This window comes from Echeneis naucrates, chromosome 3 (assembly GCF_900963305.1).
Source record: "Echeneis naucrates chromosome 3, fEcheNa1.1, whole genome shotgun sequence".
NCBI lineage: Eukaryota > Metazoa > Chordata > Actinopteri > Carangiformes > Echeneidae > Echeneis > Echeneis naucrates.
In genome coordinates, this window is record NC_042513.1 from 20,363,361 (window position 1) to 20,381,456 (window position 18,096).

At 40.4% G+C, this 18,096-nt stretch overlaps 1 protein-coding gene across 1 annotated transcript in view; it reads left to right on the forward strand.

The window, feature by feature from the left end:
• ccdc102a (coiled-coil domain containing 102A) overlaps positions 1–16,469 on the forward strand; it is a 34,955-nt gene extending 18,486 nt beyond the window's left edge. The window contains exons 3-10 of the mRNA XM_029498888.1: positions 234–626; positions 4,738–4,988; positions 5,614–5,722; positions 7,427–7,543; positions 7,919–8,128; positions 11,623–11,793; positions 12,062–12,165; positions 14,690–16,469. Of these exons, the coding sequence (XP_029354748.1) occupies positions 234–626; positions 4,738–4,988; positions 5,614–5,722; positions 7,427–7,543; positions 7,919–8,128; positions 11,623–11,793; positions 12,062–12,165; positions 14,690–14,822 (1,488 nt within the window). The 3' untranslated portion in view covers positions 14,823–16,469. The remainder of the gene's footprint in view (positions 1–233; positions 627–4,737; positions 4,989–5,613; positions 5,723–7,426; positions 7,544–7,918; positions 8,129–11,622; positions 11,794–12,061; positions 12,166–14,689) is intronic.
• The last annotated feature ends 1,627 nt before the right edge of the window (positions 16,470–18,096 follow it).

The following is an 18,096-nucleotide window of genomic DNA, read 5'->3' on the forward strand; positions in this document are numbered from 1 at the left end:
TGGGTGAGGGCAGGGTACACCCTGGACAGGTCACCAGTCCATCGCTGGGCCAACACACAAACAGACAGAGACCGACAACCGCTCACACTCAGACCTACGGACAGTTTAGAGTCACTAGTTAACCTGAGCATGATGTCTTTGGGTGGGAAAATGCTTTGTGAAGAAGAGACTATGCATTCAGGGAGGCCAGTGAGTTGATTCTGCATCAGTCAGTGTTTCTTATTGTTTCTCAGGTCCGTGCGGAGCGTAACCGAGCTCGTGATGAGGTCCGTCAGCTGAGACAGCGGCTGGACACCCTTACCAAGGAGCTTACAAGTGTTCGGCGAGAACGGCAGGAACTTGCCTTGGAGAACGAAATGCTACGGCAGCAGACACGGCACCTTCGTGGCGACCACACAGCCCCTCTTCCTTCCACCACTTCTCCCTCTTACTCCCCTGCACACCAGTGTGGTGCCACCTCCTCCCCGTCTCCATCTATCCCCCCCCTCTCTCCTGCTTCGTCTTCCTCTTCCTCTCAGGTTAATACTGACGGCAACCTGGATAGGGTTGGGGAGGCACCGCCGGGGTCTCCAGAACCAGAACCAGTAAGGGATGTAGATTTGGACAGGCAAAAGCTAGGTCAGCAGGTGAGTCTGTAGTTAGAGCAGAATTCATTCTTTCATTTGACCAGCTGATGTCCCTGTGAGGAAAGGTTGTATTCCCACAGATCTAACAACAGAAACACGAGAGCAATGTGCTATTTGCTGTGTTTAGATCAACTGACAGATTGATCAGTAAGAAGTAAAGCTCCATTTTGTGATCATGTTAGATGTTAAATGTCAATCTGTATGGTTTCTGTTTTGTCCGGCAGAGTTTCTATTTGCATCCACAATGGTTGTTTTTTTCCCCCTCTGTGCAAATGGAAGGAAATTTGCCTGACAAACATTCAGGGCAGGATGGTGAAAGACCAGACTGTGTAGATAAGGAACAGCGTTACGGTCTCCCTGTTAGCAGTGAGCTGATGTCCTCTACTGCTACATGGGTAATTTGACCTGAACCTCAGTGAATATGGGCCAGCGTGAGCACTATGTGTCCTCCAAGCTGGTACAATCAAAAACTTTGATGGCTCAGGTGTTTGAGCTGGGCAGGTGTCCTATTTACAAAACATCAGCAATTTCTTTACCCAGGTGTGTGCACACAGCCAGAAATTTGTCATGTAAGGTTTATCCCTGAGAGCTGACAGATGCTGTCTGCGCTCTGCTCTGACCAGACCATTCCAAACATAAGGCTTTAGCTCGACTTGTTCTTTGCGTGTTAGTCTACTCTGGAAATAATTCAAAATAATGGTCTTGCGCAAACATACACTTTCCATCTTCAAGCCGCTTCACTTTGTGTATTCATACGTGACTGTGCCTGTCAGGTTCAGAAAGTTGCATGTTTTGTTGGCATGTAGGAGCCAGCGAATCAGTCTACACTGATCAATGAGCAGTTGTCTTACTATGACAATACAGTTATTTGGGTTAGGGTTAGTATCCGTTATCCACAAATGCTTTATACTGGATGAAAAGCTCATCAGGTCAAGTTCGATAAGTCCCTACAGTGTCTGAATAAATGCAGAGCGCAGCATGCGTTTTACCTGCCAGGCTGTATTGTAACCATGATGGTACTTTTTGTGTCCTTATTAAAAAGGCGCCAGAAAAATATAGAAGTTTTTCTTCATTTGCTGGTTTATCAAAGCCTCAGCCTCAGCCAGTTAGCTTGTTGATGTTATTGTGTGGTCCATCTATTTATGGAAAGGATTTTAATCTTGTGTTTTGTGAAGTGAAATTACTGTTTTTGTCACTGAATGGAGTCTGGTGGCTTTAAACATAATGATAAAACAGTGGTTTCTGGTTTGACAAAAAGGATGTGACTGTTTCACTTTGTCTTTACACTCGGAGTCCTTTACTTAAAATCGCCTTTGTTTTTCCTTACTGCATTTCCAGTGTGTTTATACTGAAGCTGTGGTGGCTCTCTGTTTTTAGCAGTGTTTATTTAACATGCACAGTAAATGATCCAGCAACAGCACACAATTAAACTCTGACTTCATATTGAAGGTTCGTGAGTTGCGTTGAATAAAGTTTACAGTTGATCCAGATTAGATTTGACCTTCAGCTTGCACAGGCAGTGTTTCAGCTGTTACCAAGCATACATACATACATACATACTCATACACATACTCACACACATACTCACACAGACATACACACACACATACACTGAGGCTGTTGCATTCCAAGTAAACCATAATTGTGTCTGAGTCTGTGGTCGCAGCAGTGGTGGTCTTGGGTGCAGTGGCTAACTGTTGCTCACACAGAGCACAGCCCCATTTCCTGTTTCCCTTCATTGTTCTAGTTCTCACTCACACTGAGTACTTCCACATGTTGCTTGGTATTGTTTGTGTTGTTGCAAGCTTGTGAAATGCAAAGGGTCCCCCTCCTGGGGATTACTAGGAACAACAGCAGCACCAACACATCTGTTTTCCATTTTCTGTGTCAGCTGTGCAAACTCAAAACCAGTATACTTAAAATACTGAGAATATTAAATGATACTAATCCAGTTTATTGATGTTTGTTTGACTTTCTGGCTGCCCTCCGACACCTTGTCTGATATGGTGGTTTTGCTCTCTTCTTCAGAGGATGAGCTTCTTGCTGTTCTTTGGAAATTTCATGGATGGTTTACCTAACCCTAACCCTGCAGATTTGTGTGTCAGTATGTTTTATATTGGATTCCTATGACTGAAGAAGAAATATGTTTTTTGTATTTTATAATAGGCCCACAGCAGAAACCCGGGCCAGATCTGGGAAGCTGGGTTGTGAAGTTTTTTTTTTTTTTTTTTTTTTTTTTTTTTCTTACTCTCAGGAGGGGAATTTTATTCAGCCTTGTTGGTTGATTGTGGTGGAGGCTGTGGTCTTTGATGGCCAAGCTTCAGATCCAGAGGAATTGAGTCTATGCATGAGAAATCAACATCATTGGCCGATATAAAAGTTATTTTTGGATTTGCTTGTCCAGGAATTGATTTGCTCTTATCTGTCTGCTGTTCGTTTAGCTACATGATCCTACGTAGAGGTGAAAATTGAACGTCAATAGATGTTGATGTTGTTAAAGTTCTGATCCCACGCTGAATGTAATGCAGAATATAAGAGCTCAACAAGAAAATCTGTGATGGGAGGAAAAATAGTGATAATTTATTGTGGGAGGCTGTTTTGTTATTGTACTTTGACTTAAAGGAAGCGTAGTGTTACAATAGTTAACACTTTTGCCTCACAGCCAGAAGGATCAGGGTTTTGAAATTTCTTATAGCCAAATGCCCACACAATTAATGGCTCTAACCAGCCTCAGTTGTATTTTCATTTAGTGCTACTTAGCACACGTCAAAACACACTCACTTGTGATTCTGAACATGGTGAACATCATTCAACCTCAACGTTACCTGTTAGAAGACTGAATTCGTAATTGTAGCACAATATTATCTGAAAGAAATACTGTTTTGGAGCCCCTCACATTTTACATCAGTCATATGTCATGAAAATTACAGGTTGGACAAGTACTTGTATTTTTCATGTGCCAGAGCTAAGAGATTTCTGTAAAAGGGGATGTGAAAATATTTGGTTGTGAGAATACATTTTGGAGCTACGCTGTGACACTAAGCTGGCAGAAACCATAGAAAATCGCTTTAATAGCCTTTGGAGGAAGGAGCAGAGTGGAAACAGGAAGAATTTTCTCACAGGACACCCATGTTTCCGACACTCCCTTCAAAACAGAGTCAGTGCCTGATCAATTTTATTTATATATTTTATTTATTTTTTTTTTACCTTTAATTTATACAGGTAAAAATCTCATTGAGACCTGGAGTCTCATTCTCAAGAGAGACCTGTTCAGGCAGCAGATATACACAAAGTTACAACAGACAGGACATATTGCTATAGGATGTACATACAGAGTGTGATTTATTTATTTTGTGTGCGGGGAAATGAGAAGTCTTGATCGCTGGTGATGCTGTGGAAGGAGTAATGGGAGTTTAAAATGGTCAGTTGTTATCAGACACTGATTCAAGTTTCATAGGGTCTGAAACTGCTAATAAAAAAAGCTGTGAAATTGAAAACCTCACCCACAGAGGCTCTTGTAAAAACACTCTGTGAGGGGTACCATGTTTGTGTTCACTTTGACAATGAAGAAAGAACAAACCTCGTTAAACGACTGGATATAATCTAATACAGAAAATTAGCTTATGAAGAAAAGGTTCTGTTTTGTTGTATAGAGAAGAACCTAAATATCTGCAATGCCTTAAACCTCTGCAATGTGCCGCATTAACAAAATACCAGTTTAAAACAGACTGAGAATTATTGGGGCTGATTTAAAAAACATCATGCTGCGTCATCACTGCCTCTTAATTTGCCTTGAGAATATAAAACTTGTGTTAATCATCTCTGCTGTCTCTTTATGTTCGGCCTTTATAGTACATTACATTTACAGTCAATAAACAAAGATACAATGTGTTTAACAGAGTGGATCAATGTAACACAGATATGCCTGCTTCCTCCTTTATCCATCCAAGTTTACCAAGCTCTTTTGAAACTTAGCTCCTTTTTATTTTCCACATCTGGACCAAATGAACTTTGAATATACTGTTAGAGAGTGAATATTTACGTTATGTCTTACATATGACAACAACACTGGTCTAATTTTTCCTGCCTCTTCTGTGTCTTGGTTTGAAAGAACTTGGAGCTGACAGAGTCAGTCCTGTGCTCCAGGGCCACAGGCACCGAAGGTCAGGAGGCGTGGGATGGCCGAGGTTGCAGCAGTGTTTTGAACACAGCAAGCTCACGCTTGTCCTCCGGTTTGAGCCGGCAGGAGCGCAACAGGCAGTTGTGGGAGGATGTCAGCACAGCAGAAGAAGACTCCAGCAAACTGAATGCCCTGCAGCTTCGCCTGGACGAGTCCCAGAAAGTCCTGCTGAAAGAGAGAGAGTAAGTGAGGTGGAGACCAACTATGTTAGTGTCTAACCGTGTGACAGCAGCAGAGGAGGATTCTGTTTGTCCAACTTCACTGTTAATCTGAAATATTCCACCTTAGCTAGATTCTTTTAACAGAGGTGTGTAAATTTGATGAAGAATTTTTCCCTTTAATTCTGACAAAACTGTATTCTGTATGTAACCATGTATTTCATTCATTAATAAAGTATCATATGCCTTCGCATTAGTCACTCCCTTATCTCCCTCGTCAGCCTCTGCCACTTACAGTAGTCAGAAGAGAGGTATAAAAGCCCAAAAATGACCAATTTATCATCAATCTACATATGACAATGTCCATAATGACAAAGTGAAACCTTGTATCTGTATCCCTAAATCTATATTTTTTGAGGTCTTATTTAGGTTTTAACTCTTTCAAAACTGCTGTAGTGTTTGTAGTGTTGTGTCCTCCTCTGCAGATTTTATCCAGTCAGTTGATTGCCACCTGGGCTTGAGCTGACATTTGATTATATTTAATATTTTGATATTTCCTGGAATATGTGAGCCCTAAAATAGTGAATCCACGTGCAGTGTGATGTGTTTTGGAGTCTATTAATATGTGTTGTGTTTCTGTCACTCCCAGAGACAAGCTTGCTTTGGGTAAGAACATCGAGCGACTGGAGGGTGAAAATAGTCAATGGAAACTTAAATACGAGGAGCTGAGCAAGACCAAACAGGAAGCTCTGAAACAGGTGGGACACCATTCTGCCACAGAAAGTATTACTTTCAGTCATTGTTGGTGCATATAGAAGGGTCACCTACTATAGACAATCCTTCCACCAACACGGGTTTGTTTTGATTGATTACAAAAAAAAAAAAAAACGGCAGCAAAGTTTGTGCTCTAACGTTCGTACTCCCTGCAGTCTTAACGTGCTCATCTTTTGATCAGGCACCTGCAAAATTAATGACACTCAGGGTTAAATATCAAATATTTGCAGGCTAACAAAGATAAGGAACATGGTAAACATTTGACTGATACATTTATAAGATGTGCACTGCTGCAGCTCAGTTGTCAATGGTTTCTGTTGGTTTCAGAAAACTAAGACTACAAACTTGACACTGTGAAATGGCAGTTCACACACCACTGGGTGACATTACCGGGGGTTGCCATAAAATTAATGTTCACCCCACATCCATTTAAAGTGTCCAAACTAAAGATATTTTCAAGTCCAAATATAATCTCACGTGATAAATGCACAGATTACAACAGAGTTCATTTGTGCCCTGCTTTGACTCTCAAAACACAAAGCCTTTCCTTTGTGGGTCTTTAGTGTACTTTGAATGGATAAAATCGAAATTCACCATCAGGATCTCAGTGTGCTTTGAAGTTAGTTAGTGTCAGGCTCAGGCCAAAAGCCTTGAAACATGGTTAAGTTTTGGCAGTTCCCCCACTTAGGGGCAGTGCAGGCCTTCAGAGAAGAGAGAGGTAAGGTTGGAGACTGAGGGAAGGTAAGTTCACTGAGCAACAATGGTTTGATAAAGCTGGTAAGAAAAAGGAAAGGAGTAGGCTGGGTCACAGGATTATGGGACATGTAGATGGGTATTTTGAAGATTTGTGGTGTAGAGGAAATGACAGAAGGAAAAAAAAAACAAGGTAGTAGGCAGAGAAGTCAGAGACAGATATGCGATAATTAGACATCTTCTTATCCTCTAAATAAGATATGTCTTAAAACCAATCTTTTTCAACTGGAATATTGTTGCTGTGTTTAACTATCAAATGCAATGATTAATAAAATTTATTATTAATATTAATCTATTAACCAGGAGAGAAGAAACTAATGAGAACGAAATCACAGGAAATGTGATCTTTTCCGGAGCGGAAAAGTAGAATCTTTTTTTTTTTTTTTTTTTTTTTTTTCCACAAATGTTAGAAAAGGGTCGCCTTTCCTTAAAATGTGAAGCAATTACAGAGTTTACGGACAGAAGGACAGATGCTGCTAATACTGCAAGAGATATTCAAGTTATTGAATGATGATGATGAACATTACCTTTGTAGCATTTTTATAAAGAGCTGATGAACCCAGAAGTTATTTCTTCCCCACCGCATAAACTTTGGTTCTAGTTTGTAATATCACAACCACAGAATAGAACATGATGTCTTCACAATGTTTTCCTATGCTTCCACTTTCAGAAGAGAAAATGTGGCAGGTAGAAACACCAGGTGGGGACTTCAGCTGCATTTCTGTTCAGAAAACATTAGAAATGTGGAGTGTGCCTGAGGAGATACATTTGTGTTACCCCTCCCTGTTGATAATATAAATCTATATATTTATATAAAACATACATGACACATAGGTGAAGGATGTGGTTATATTTTTAACCCAAAATGAGACAGAAAAATGCATCCAGCCCTTTGATGTTTTCTTCCCCCCCCCCCCCACTCCTACACTATTTAGCTGAACTTGCTGAAGGAAATTCACCAAGATGAGCTCGGCCGCATATCTGAGGACCTGGAGGATGAACTGGGAGCGCGGACCAGTATGGACAAGAAACTGGCAGAACTACGCGCTGAGGTTAGGAGGCAGGGGACACAGTTAGAAATGCAGGAGAGGACAGAATAAGACAGGGCTGAGTCTCAAACTTGTTTTCTGACTTTTCATTCAATATAAACTGTTTAATATGCTCACATACGCTGCCATCTAGTGTCTGCAACACAATCTGACTGCTCACTATTTCCACAACTGGTTACTGTTCGTACGTCAGACCAAAGACTTTTCAGTTTAAGGATAATTTTTAATAATTAAACAAAGTGAAGCACTCAATAATAATGAATAGTGATAACAGGAGCACTTTGTTAAACTGTAAAATTCTTCTGCCCTGAATTATGAAATGATGACGATCCAAGGAACATCGTCACAACGTCTCTGTTTCTGCTTTACATCCCATAGATGGAGAGGCTGCAGGTGGAGAATGCTGCAGAGTGGGGCCGCAGGGAGCGTTTGGAAACAGAGAAACTGGCGTTGGAGAGGGACAACAAGAAGCTGAGGGCTCAGGCTGAAGACTTGGAGGAGCAACTAGCCAAGAAACGGAGACAGACAGCCTCTGCACTTGATACAGACCTCAAAGCCATCCAGACTGAGCTGTTTGAAAGAAACAAGGTGGGGATAGATTTCCAACATGAAGCTGCTGAAGGAAACTTTCATTTTATTGAATCCTTTATTTGCGTATCTTACGCTTAAAGTTGTGTTACTTGGATGAAAACTAATAGAAACGATGACTAAAACAGAACTGAATCGCCCTGAAAACCCTGAGCTGTGTGTGTGTGTGTGTGTGTGTGTGTGTGAGACTCAGAGCATAGCATGACCTTTAGAGTCAGGGTGAGGAGGCCTTTGATTTGAGGAACCAATGAGTATTTGTCACTTTAATAACATTCATCAGCCTTTTGATTATTTAATTAATCAGATCAATGAGAGGAAACCTCTGGGCAGTATACAACTTTTTTTTTTTTTTAATATTGCCAAGTCCAAACACAGAGAAGAGTTTCATACAGACTGTGGGACATGTGTTGTCCACTTTTAAGCAAGATGGTCTGGTATTCAGTCTGTTTTCCATTAATCAGAAAGTCAACGTTTTGATCCCCAGCACCTCCCATCCACATGTAATTTCAAGTGTCTTATGGCTAAATACTGGTGGCTGTTTCATCAGCGTGCAGCTGTGATGTATGAATAGAAATTAGTGAATGTGAAAACTATTGGAATAGCTTTTAGAGGTCAATAGGACTAAAACATCTATCAGCAATTCATTAACTACTTTTAAAAATTCTTGACAGAAAGCAGAAAATCAAACGGATACTGAGTTCTCGTTCTTTTGCTGCTCACAGCCAACTCATTAGCTACCATTGGGTTTTATTCTATGCTTCCCTCAAGCTGCCATGAAAACTCTTCCTCTTCCTGGGAAATCTGGAAAACACTATCAGCTATTATGCCTGATCAGTCACTGATTTGACCAATTTTATATGACCATTCCTAAATGCCATTGGTGGCTCCTCTAAACATCTCACATGGAGGCAATCAGGAGAGATCAATTTACAGATGTTCCTTGAATGCCTCACATCAGGGGCCTCACTCAGGGGATGGGGGGCAACATCAGTGCACTAGGTAGTAACTGTATGGCAGATTTTAGAGGGTTTATAGTTGCCCTTGCAAAACGTGCCAATATGGCAGCTAAAAAAACATTTAAGCCCACGAACCAAATGGTAAAAGGGCCCAAAAGCACCACAACCTCGTTCTTTTTGACCTGGACTTTGTTCTATGCAATGTTATTTCACATTTTGAAGAGCCAGACTGTGAGAGGGTACAAGTGCATCAGTCTACTGAACACTGGTGCTATGTCAATAAATCTGATTTGATTTGATCTTGTAACAGAGGGACAGCAGCTGTAACACCATCAACATGTTGAAGTTGTGGCCCTTGAATGTTCAATAATATTTCCTTTGAAATCTGAACAGCAATATAAGACTGGGACCATACATGCCCAGGAAGTTGACAGTCACAATTAATTCAAATACTCTAATAATCTATCTATATAATATTAATAATAATATATAACATTTCTGACTTTTTTTTTTGTTAGTTTCTTTCTATTTTCTTGCTCATTCAGTCTTTTTATTGAGCTTATCTCTGCTTTTGATTATTTCCACATTTTTATTTATTTATTTATTTATTTATTTGCCTCACATTGAACCAATTCCCAAATTAAGACAAGGGGGAGTTTTCGAGCCCCACTTGCCCCCATCACCCCAACAAAACGCTCATGATAATAGGGATACTAATGAAATATGCCAAGCTTAAAATATTCAGCTTTCATGAAGTAACATTAGCCAACATCATGTTCTATCGGCAACTTTTGTGTCGATAGAACAAATGAATCCATTCGGTGATGTTACAGCCCACACTAACCTGCCGCCCCTCTGTTTTTTTATTTTTTATTTTTATTGTTCCACTGATATGCTGGCATTAGTCGTTACTTTTGCCCTTTGGTCCCAGGTTACATTTTCCTCTCTGTCCCCTGTAGGCTATTGATGATTCCTTTTTTTGTGTGTGGGTGTTCTGTACTAAATGTAGGTTGTCAATAAAAAAAAAAGATATTAACAACGATAGGCATGAAAAAGAACATTTCCTCCAGCTTGTTGCACCCCACCTGTCATGTTTCTATTCCCCACTGATGGGGCACGCCCCACTGAGCGCCTCCGCATTACAGAGAATGATTGTGTCACAGTATGTCAAGGCACAAGGCTGTGGAGCAAACGTAGTGGAAGACTTCGAGGTCTCACAGGTCAACGGGAAACATTTAAAAGGTTGTATGGTGTAACACGCACCCATACGCATGCTTTAGGACATTTGGCACAAGAACATAAACACAACAGCACACACACTCACACTTCAGAGAGATAAAGGTATAAACACAGGCATGTCTGTAGTTTATTCAGTAATTCATTATGTTTGTCTGTTGGCCACCTCTTGACTGACAAAGACCTACAGGACGTGGAAAAAAAACTACCTGTTACAATAAGACAACTAATGTGTGTGCAGAAAGACAGAGCTGTATTCAGCTGTGAGTGATGAGGAGTTGGACCGTGTTGTTGTCAGTGATGTCCACAGAAGACATCCAAACTCTGGATACAAGCTAATGTGTGTTCAGGTGATAATACGACCAAGATGTATAATGAAGAAGGAGCCGATCGTTATGGAGAATAATCCAGGTAGGATGAGGATTATACATCGTGGCCATATTCTTACCTGGAACACGCACAGTGCTTTCATGAATAAATGATTGATTTCTGTCTTTACTGCTGAAAAATTGAACGAAACATCAAATATTAGATATGTCGGTTATCTCGCAAATTTATCCTTCTTTCTGGATTGGTGGACTCCTCATTTCCAGGCTACGCTCTGTGTTTGTCTTCTGGGGAAATCCAAATCTCCACATTTACTTTTATTGAGGAAAAGAGGAAAAGAGTCTCTGGGACAGAATTTGATATTTTTTGAGATGAATAGGACATCTGTTATCTCTCAACCCCCCCCCATACCAGCTGAGTCTTTGGAAGCGTATCTCTGTGCGTGAGACATGTTCCAGATGTGTTAAATATAAGGTTCAATTTCAAAGACTGCAAAATTATTTTCCTTATGAAATTTTTCAGAATGTTTCCCATGAAGGTTTGAAACAATGTGATACTCCAGTAAAGTCTGGTTTAGGTAGTGTTTATTTATTAATCATCATAACTAAACAGACCAAAGAAACAATGAACTCGTGCTTCTTTCATGAAGACAGGAAGTCTTGACATTGACGTTGCATAAAGCAACAAAACGTTGAAGCTTTCTCCTGAGGCAAGAAAAATAAAATCTAACAGTTACAGTCAAGGGAGATTGTCTGGCAGCCTGGTGTTGTCAGTTAGTCAAGACACTGAGACGGGCATTTTTGAAAGTAGCAGAAACTTTAAAAACATTATCACAGCTCTTTTGATCTTTTATTAGATTGTTCAGTTCTGACCTCACAATTTTTTCTTACACCTTCAAAATGATTTAGATAATAAACCATTTTCAGAGTAAATGAAATGTGAATATGGGAGCCTGTCTGTCTGCTGTGTCCTCAGGAGCTGGCTGACCTTCGCCACATTCACACTAAGCTGAAAAAGCAATTCCAGGAGAAAATGGCAGAGCTTGCCCATGCCAACCGGAGGGTGGAAAGCCATGAGGCAGAAGTCAAGAAGCTACGACTGAGGGTGGAGGAGCTTAAGAAGGAGTTAGGACAAGCGGAGGATGAGGTAGGGACATGACTCCACCTGTGTTATGTTATGTACATTTTGAAAAAATAATAATTAAAAGAATAAAATCATAACAATTAATTGTGTTATTGATTTCTGACTACTGGTCCGACTGTAAATAAACAGTTAGACAGCTATCAAGGCAATCCAAAGCAGTCCAGACCAGCACAGTTTCATAGTGGGACTGAGGATTCCCTCTGGGTTCTCACCCTGAGGCCAGAAAATTATTCCACATAAATAAAGCCTGTGTGTGTGTGTGTGTCTCTAGTTGGATGAGTCCAATAACCAGACCAGGAAGTTGCAGAGGTCTTTGGATGAGCAAGTGGAGCAGACTGAAAACCTGCAGGTACAATTGGAACACTTACAATCAAGGTAAGAGACAATGCGCACACCCACACATCTAAGTATTTTTGTTTTGTTCAGTACAGTTTAAATCCATCTAAGAAGCAGAAGTCAAACACACAACATAAAATTTTCCGTGTTTGTGTTTTATCAAAGTACACTGGCCCATCTCACAGGTTTATGCCAAAGTGGCGCGTTCCAACAGTAGCTCAGTTTACAAAATTATTATTATAATTATTATTATTAAGATTACTTTTGTCCATGTAAACAAAGCTTGCATCGTGTTGTCATATCTGATTGTAGCTGCCCGGCCACTGTGAGCCAGACAAAATTTGTGTGTGTGTGTGTGTGTGTTGCTTGCCACCTAGCTTTACTCTCACTCCATTATCTTTTTGCAGTCCTCATCTCATTCGCTCTCTGTCTCTTCCTCTGCACTCTCTCCTTTTCTCAGTACCGCTGCTCTGGTGCCTTGTAGGTAGCCAATCAAGAAGCTTCCAGTCGCAGGTCACCATAGTAACAGAGAGCTCTAGGCTCTATGGGGGAGTGACAGGCATGTTGGCATGGTAACAACTTCACAGATCGACAAATCTGTGTGTGTTGTAGTAGAAGGTGTAGTTTAAGCTTATTAAAAAAATTATTCAATTTCCTCAAAAACCTTATGTGTGTGTGATAAGCCAAGACAGTGAGGACTGTTTGTCAGGTTCACATATAGCTACATTTAGGACTGGAGGTCTCTCTCTCTCAGCTTCAGTAGATATGGTTTACTCATTGTTGAGTCTCTTGTTTTTCACGGTTTTTGTTCTTGTTTCACCAACACTGGGATGGTGCAATTAGAAATTTTAAAAAAGCTGTCTGAACCACTATGCACGCCTGCGTAGTGGTTAGGTCTGTTGCCTCACAACAAGAAGGATGCAGGCTCGGTTCCCAGGCCCGGTGCCTTTCTGTGCACATTTTGAATGTTCACCCCGTGCCTGTGTGAGTTTCCTCCGGGTACTCCAGCTTCCTCCCACCATCCAAAGACATCATGTTTGGGTTCAGAGGTAGAAGATGAATGAATCAATGAAAACCAGGGTCATATGTGTACAGGCTGAACTCTTGTTTTTGTCTTCCAAGAAGTCTGATGTTTCGTACTTTATGCAGTTTTGGTTCATGTGCACAGAGATGGACCAGGATTCATAATATTTATGTGGTGCGTTGTTTGTTTTTTTTTTTAAATCTGTGTGCAAATTGAGTTCAGTGGAATCATTTTGCGGTTGGCTTGACACATTTTTCACACACTGCGTTAGGGGAGGAGGGGTGTTAGAAATTACAGTAAGGTCCATAAATATTTGGGCACTGTCACAATTTTCCTCATATTAGTTTTGTACACCACCAAAATGATTTTGAATGTGTTTTAGATGTGCTTTAAGTGCAGACTTTCAGCTTTAATTTGAGGGTAGTTACATCCTCATTAGGTGAACAGTGCAGGAATTACAACACATTTTTTATGTACCCTCCAATTTAATAAAGGACCAAGTATTTGGCTTCTCAGCTGTTCCATGGCCATGTGTTATTCCTGAGTTATTTCATTTGCAATGAGAAAATAAAAGTTTGAGAGTTAATGCCAGGCGTGGTATTTGTATTTGGAAGTCAACTCTCAATATGAAATACGAAGAGCTGTCACTATTAGTGAAGTAAACCATCATTAGGCTGAAAAATAGAAACAATCAGAGGGAGCAAAAACATTAGATATGGCCATATCACATGATAACTGGTACATTTTTAGAAAGAAGAACACAGTGGCAAGGTCAGCAATGCCAAAAGAAAGGAAAAATGACCGAAGAGAAGTGTTTCAGCATGACAGAAGAATCTTTGGCCATATTAAGAACACACTATTACTTTGAGAGGCGGATCTCTCAAAGTAAACAATTAAGAGATGATGTAACCACTGACAAAAGTGGTTCTTAAGTGGTTCAGGCAATATTATCTGCTCATATTCAACTAAATGCTGCACTAAATGCTGGTGCTTCATAGTGCAAATGGATAGTGACCCAAAGTGTACTGCAAAGCAACCAACAAGTTTTCTCTGGTAAAGAAGTGGAATGTTCCTGTCATTGACCGTGAAACCTTAAAAGTGACAGCTTAATTAATGATTTTCTCCTTAAAAAGGTGGAGGAGGTGGAGTTGGTATTCGTACACTGTTTGCCATTAATGCGCTCAAATTAAAGCTGAAAGTCTGCCCTTAAAGCACATCTTGATTGATTTTGCAGTTTCAATTCCCACAAATGTCTGCGCATGATCAATGATTTATGGTGTAACACCCTGAAAGGGTCTTCTGTTCTCTTTCTACTGAAGTTTTAGTTTTTCATGTGTAATCAGAAATAAATCTAAACCTCACTTTATTTAGACAGAAAGATGTATTTTTGAATGTGAAGCATGTGCCACCACAACCCTTCACGTGCTGTTTTGTGTGCTTGTCTGAGACACGGTTAAATGTACATTCACAACAGACACACAGTGTATAATCAAACAACGTGTGCTATTGTTATAGTGTCACCTTGTTTTCTCTCGTCAGACTCAGGCGGCAGCAGCAAAGTCCTGGGCTGTTTGGAAAGATTCGATCTGCTCGGTTCGCTCCTGAAAACCCAGAAGGCCCAACCAGCGACATGGACGAGGAGGATGAAGAGCTACAGCTCCAGATCCCATGACACACTCACGCACCTGCACACACAGAACATTTCATACACTGTAGTTTTACACCAACATCATACAGTGAATATTGTTACTCTGGTGGAAAAACATTTTATCTCCAACAAACTGGAGTTTCAAGGACCAATGAAAAACAATGATGACCAAGCTTACGATCATTGATATTCAACAGTGAAAACAACAACTTTAATCAAAAAACATCCATTTGGAATTTAATGAAGACTTAATGAAAATGAAATCATTTTACTGAGGTTTAAATGTGAACAATCTGACCTAACAATGTTTCAAACCAGCAGCAATACAAAATGCAGCTTAGCACACAGCACACACGCACACACACTCTAACATATTGAAATGCTAGAACCTACTTGCACATTTAGACAAACAACAAAAAGATCAAACCTAACAGGTGTTAACAGGATGCCTGAACAGTGAAGGATGAACAACTGTCCACCAAACCGCAGAAGCAGGGGCCCACACACATCATCCTGTCAGTGGACTCACTCATTTGTACCTCACATAAGTGTCACAACTGTCTCACCTGATCTGTATTTACTGTATTTAAAGAAGGCTCTCTCCCCTCAGCTAGATAATCAGTATCAATACATGAAAAGCCCTTTTAAATGTATCTGATATACAAGTTTCTAGAGGAACTAGCATGTTACTGAAAATGGCCATGTTTGACCAGTGTTTGTATACAATAATATTTTTCAAAATCTTCCTCTGAAGAGTTTGGCATTCAAAACCAGTGCTGGAAGCACACCACACAACTGGCATCATTACAGCTAGACATTGGACGGAATTACAACCACAATGAATCAGGAGCTTCCTGTAATTGTACTCCGCTCTGGTCGATGGTAAATATGCCACCCTTCAGCAGTGTTGTGGGTCCTTAGCAGAATGAGTGTTCATTTGTGAACCATAAAACAGGCAAATGGACACAAATACACTTTATACAGAAGTAGAGTTCCCAGCAAGACTTTGTTTGGGTTTTTTTTTTCCCCTTAAAAATACGGCTTGCAACGTAGGATGTGGCATTGTTCCTTTAAACACAAAGTCAGGCGACAGATTAAAGGGCAAGCCAACCTAGAGTGTCTCAGTCAGGTGCTGTTCCTTTATATGTCTCTAGATCGACTCCACTGCTCCAGGTCCCTGACCTGTACTGCAGGAAAAACCGGACCTCGTCGAAGGTGATGGTTTGTCTAATGTGTAGGTCTTATGTCTTCCATAATTCACATGCACTAAGATCACCCTTATCAAACCACCAGTGACCTGTGGATGAAACACTGTCCTTCTGTTTATTCACTCGCTTATCTCAGCTTTTCCTCCAAATTGCCAGCGTTTCAATATCTCCCAGCAAATATGTGATGGTGGAAGTTTACACTAAAAAAATCTGTTCACAAGCCTGTAAAGTGATTAAATGTTGCACTCTTTCCTGGAGATGAATATTTCATGTCTCTGTATTGATCTACCTACTGCTACAATAATGATTTCAACATTTTGACATGGTGAGAAAATAACTGTATAATAAATGTACATACTTCGCACACCTCAGCTTTTTGGGGAAATGTAAAAAAAAAAAAAAGAAAAGAAAAAAAAAGGAGCAAATGGTTTGTAACCATTATGTCTGAGAATTTCATACTGTCGTGTGTTCCCAATGTCTGTCTCTGTTAAGTTAGTCTAGGTCTTATTGGACTGAACTAAAAATTGCATATTCAAAAGCAGTGTTTTTTAAGAGGAAGATAATTAAAGGTGAATTATTTTCCTTTGTACATTTCAGGTTTGGAAATCATAGTTGACTGGTTACCCAATGCAATTGAAATGGAAGCTTCCTTTTCTGCTGGGTCAACAGGGTCCACATCCAGAACTACACCACCCAGACCAGTATATTTTTATGCAGTTTTTATGCTGATATGCAGTATTTTACTACATTGTTATTTTCCTGGAAAAAATAACAATCCTACATTCCCCCAGTGTGTGCTGAGACCAGTAAATTCCTGCAGACTGAATGCTCAGACTCAGGAAGACTGAAATATTCAGTGTTGGACAGAAGGGTTTATTGTACAGAGCTGGGTCTCCAGAATTAAAGCAGACAGAGGTAGTTTTCAAAGCAATAGATCATTCATTATTATCCCCCACTGCCATCAAGTGGGGGATAAGGGGACCAAGATATTTGTACTTATCAGGATTTTGAAGTATTTATGTTGTTATGGTTTAGTTTTATAAATGATCTGTACCGCAGTGGTTTTGTATCAGCTCTATAAATATCAGCTGTACAGACAAAGAAACACGAGTCACTGTCTTTTTCTCTTTACTGTAATGTATGAATATGAGAGTACTTCTCACTCACTCACTCATCTTCATCCACTTTTATCCATATCTGAGTCGCCAGGCTGCTGGAGCCAATCCCAGCTCACATTGGGTGAGGGGCGGGGTACACCCTGGACAGGTCACCAGTCCATCGCAGGGCGAGCACCTTTCAATTTCCTTTTTTATTCTCAAGGTAAAAAATTTATTCTCACATGGACGGGTCCATTTCATTACCATAAATGTGATAACATTGCCATGATAATATTGGTAATCTTATGTCAAATCTTAATACAATTATAGTATAATAATTGCTAAATGCCATAATTACAATAAATGTTTCCGGTTTGCTGATTTAAGATGATAATGGAAAATTAAGCAGTGCAGTGACGCAGACACAGGGGTCAGGTCTCATCTGTACAGGATTAATTGTTGGACTGGTCAAACCTGCTGATAAGGATGGTTAGAGCTACAGCATTAGCTGTGAGGCTGCTCTCAGAGTCTCGGGAAAACAAAACCAGGATGTTCTGCTCATGCAATTTTAAGCAGAGCAGCAATGTTTACGCTTAGTGCTTATGTTTACTGACATACTTTTAGTTGTATCAGTCATTAATAACCTTAGAAGCCTTTTGGTGTCACTGATGAAGTTTGTTTGGTCCCTTTAACCCTCACGCTGCCCCAGTGGGTCAAAGGGACCCAGTATCTCTCTCTCTCTGTAACCCTCTCCCCTAACCTTTCATCGTGTTGCCTGTTTCCATTCCCTTGGCGTTTTATTTTTTCCGTGCCAGCCACAGTACTACATTAGCATAAATACAAAACCTGGCATGCGTGTCCACAACAGCTGACAGTCATGGCTGCTCGTTTTACAGGCCACCAGGCTGGAGGCCGCATTTTTTCTGAGTCATAGCAAGACTTCAGATTTCATGGAGGGGGAGGAAGTAGACTGTGAGGAACATGAGCCGGTTT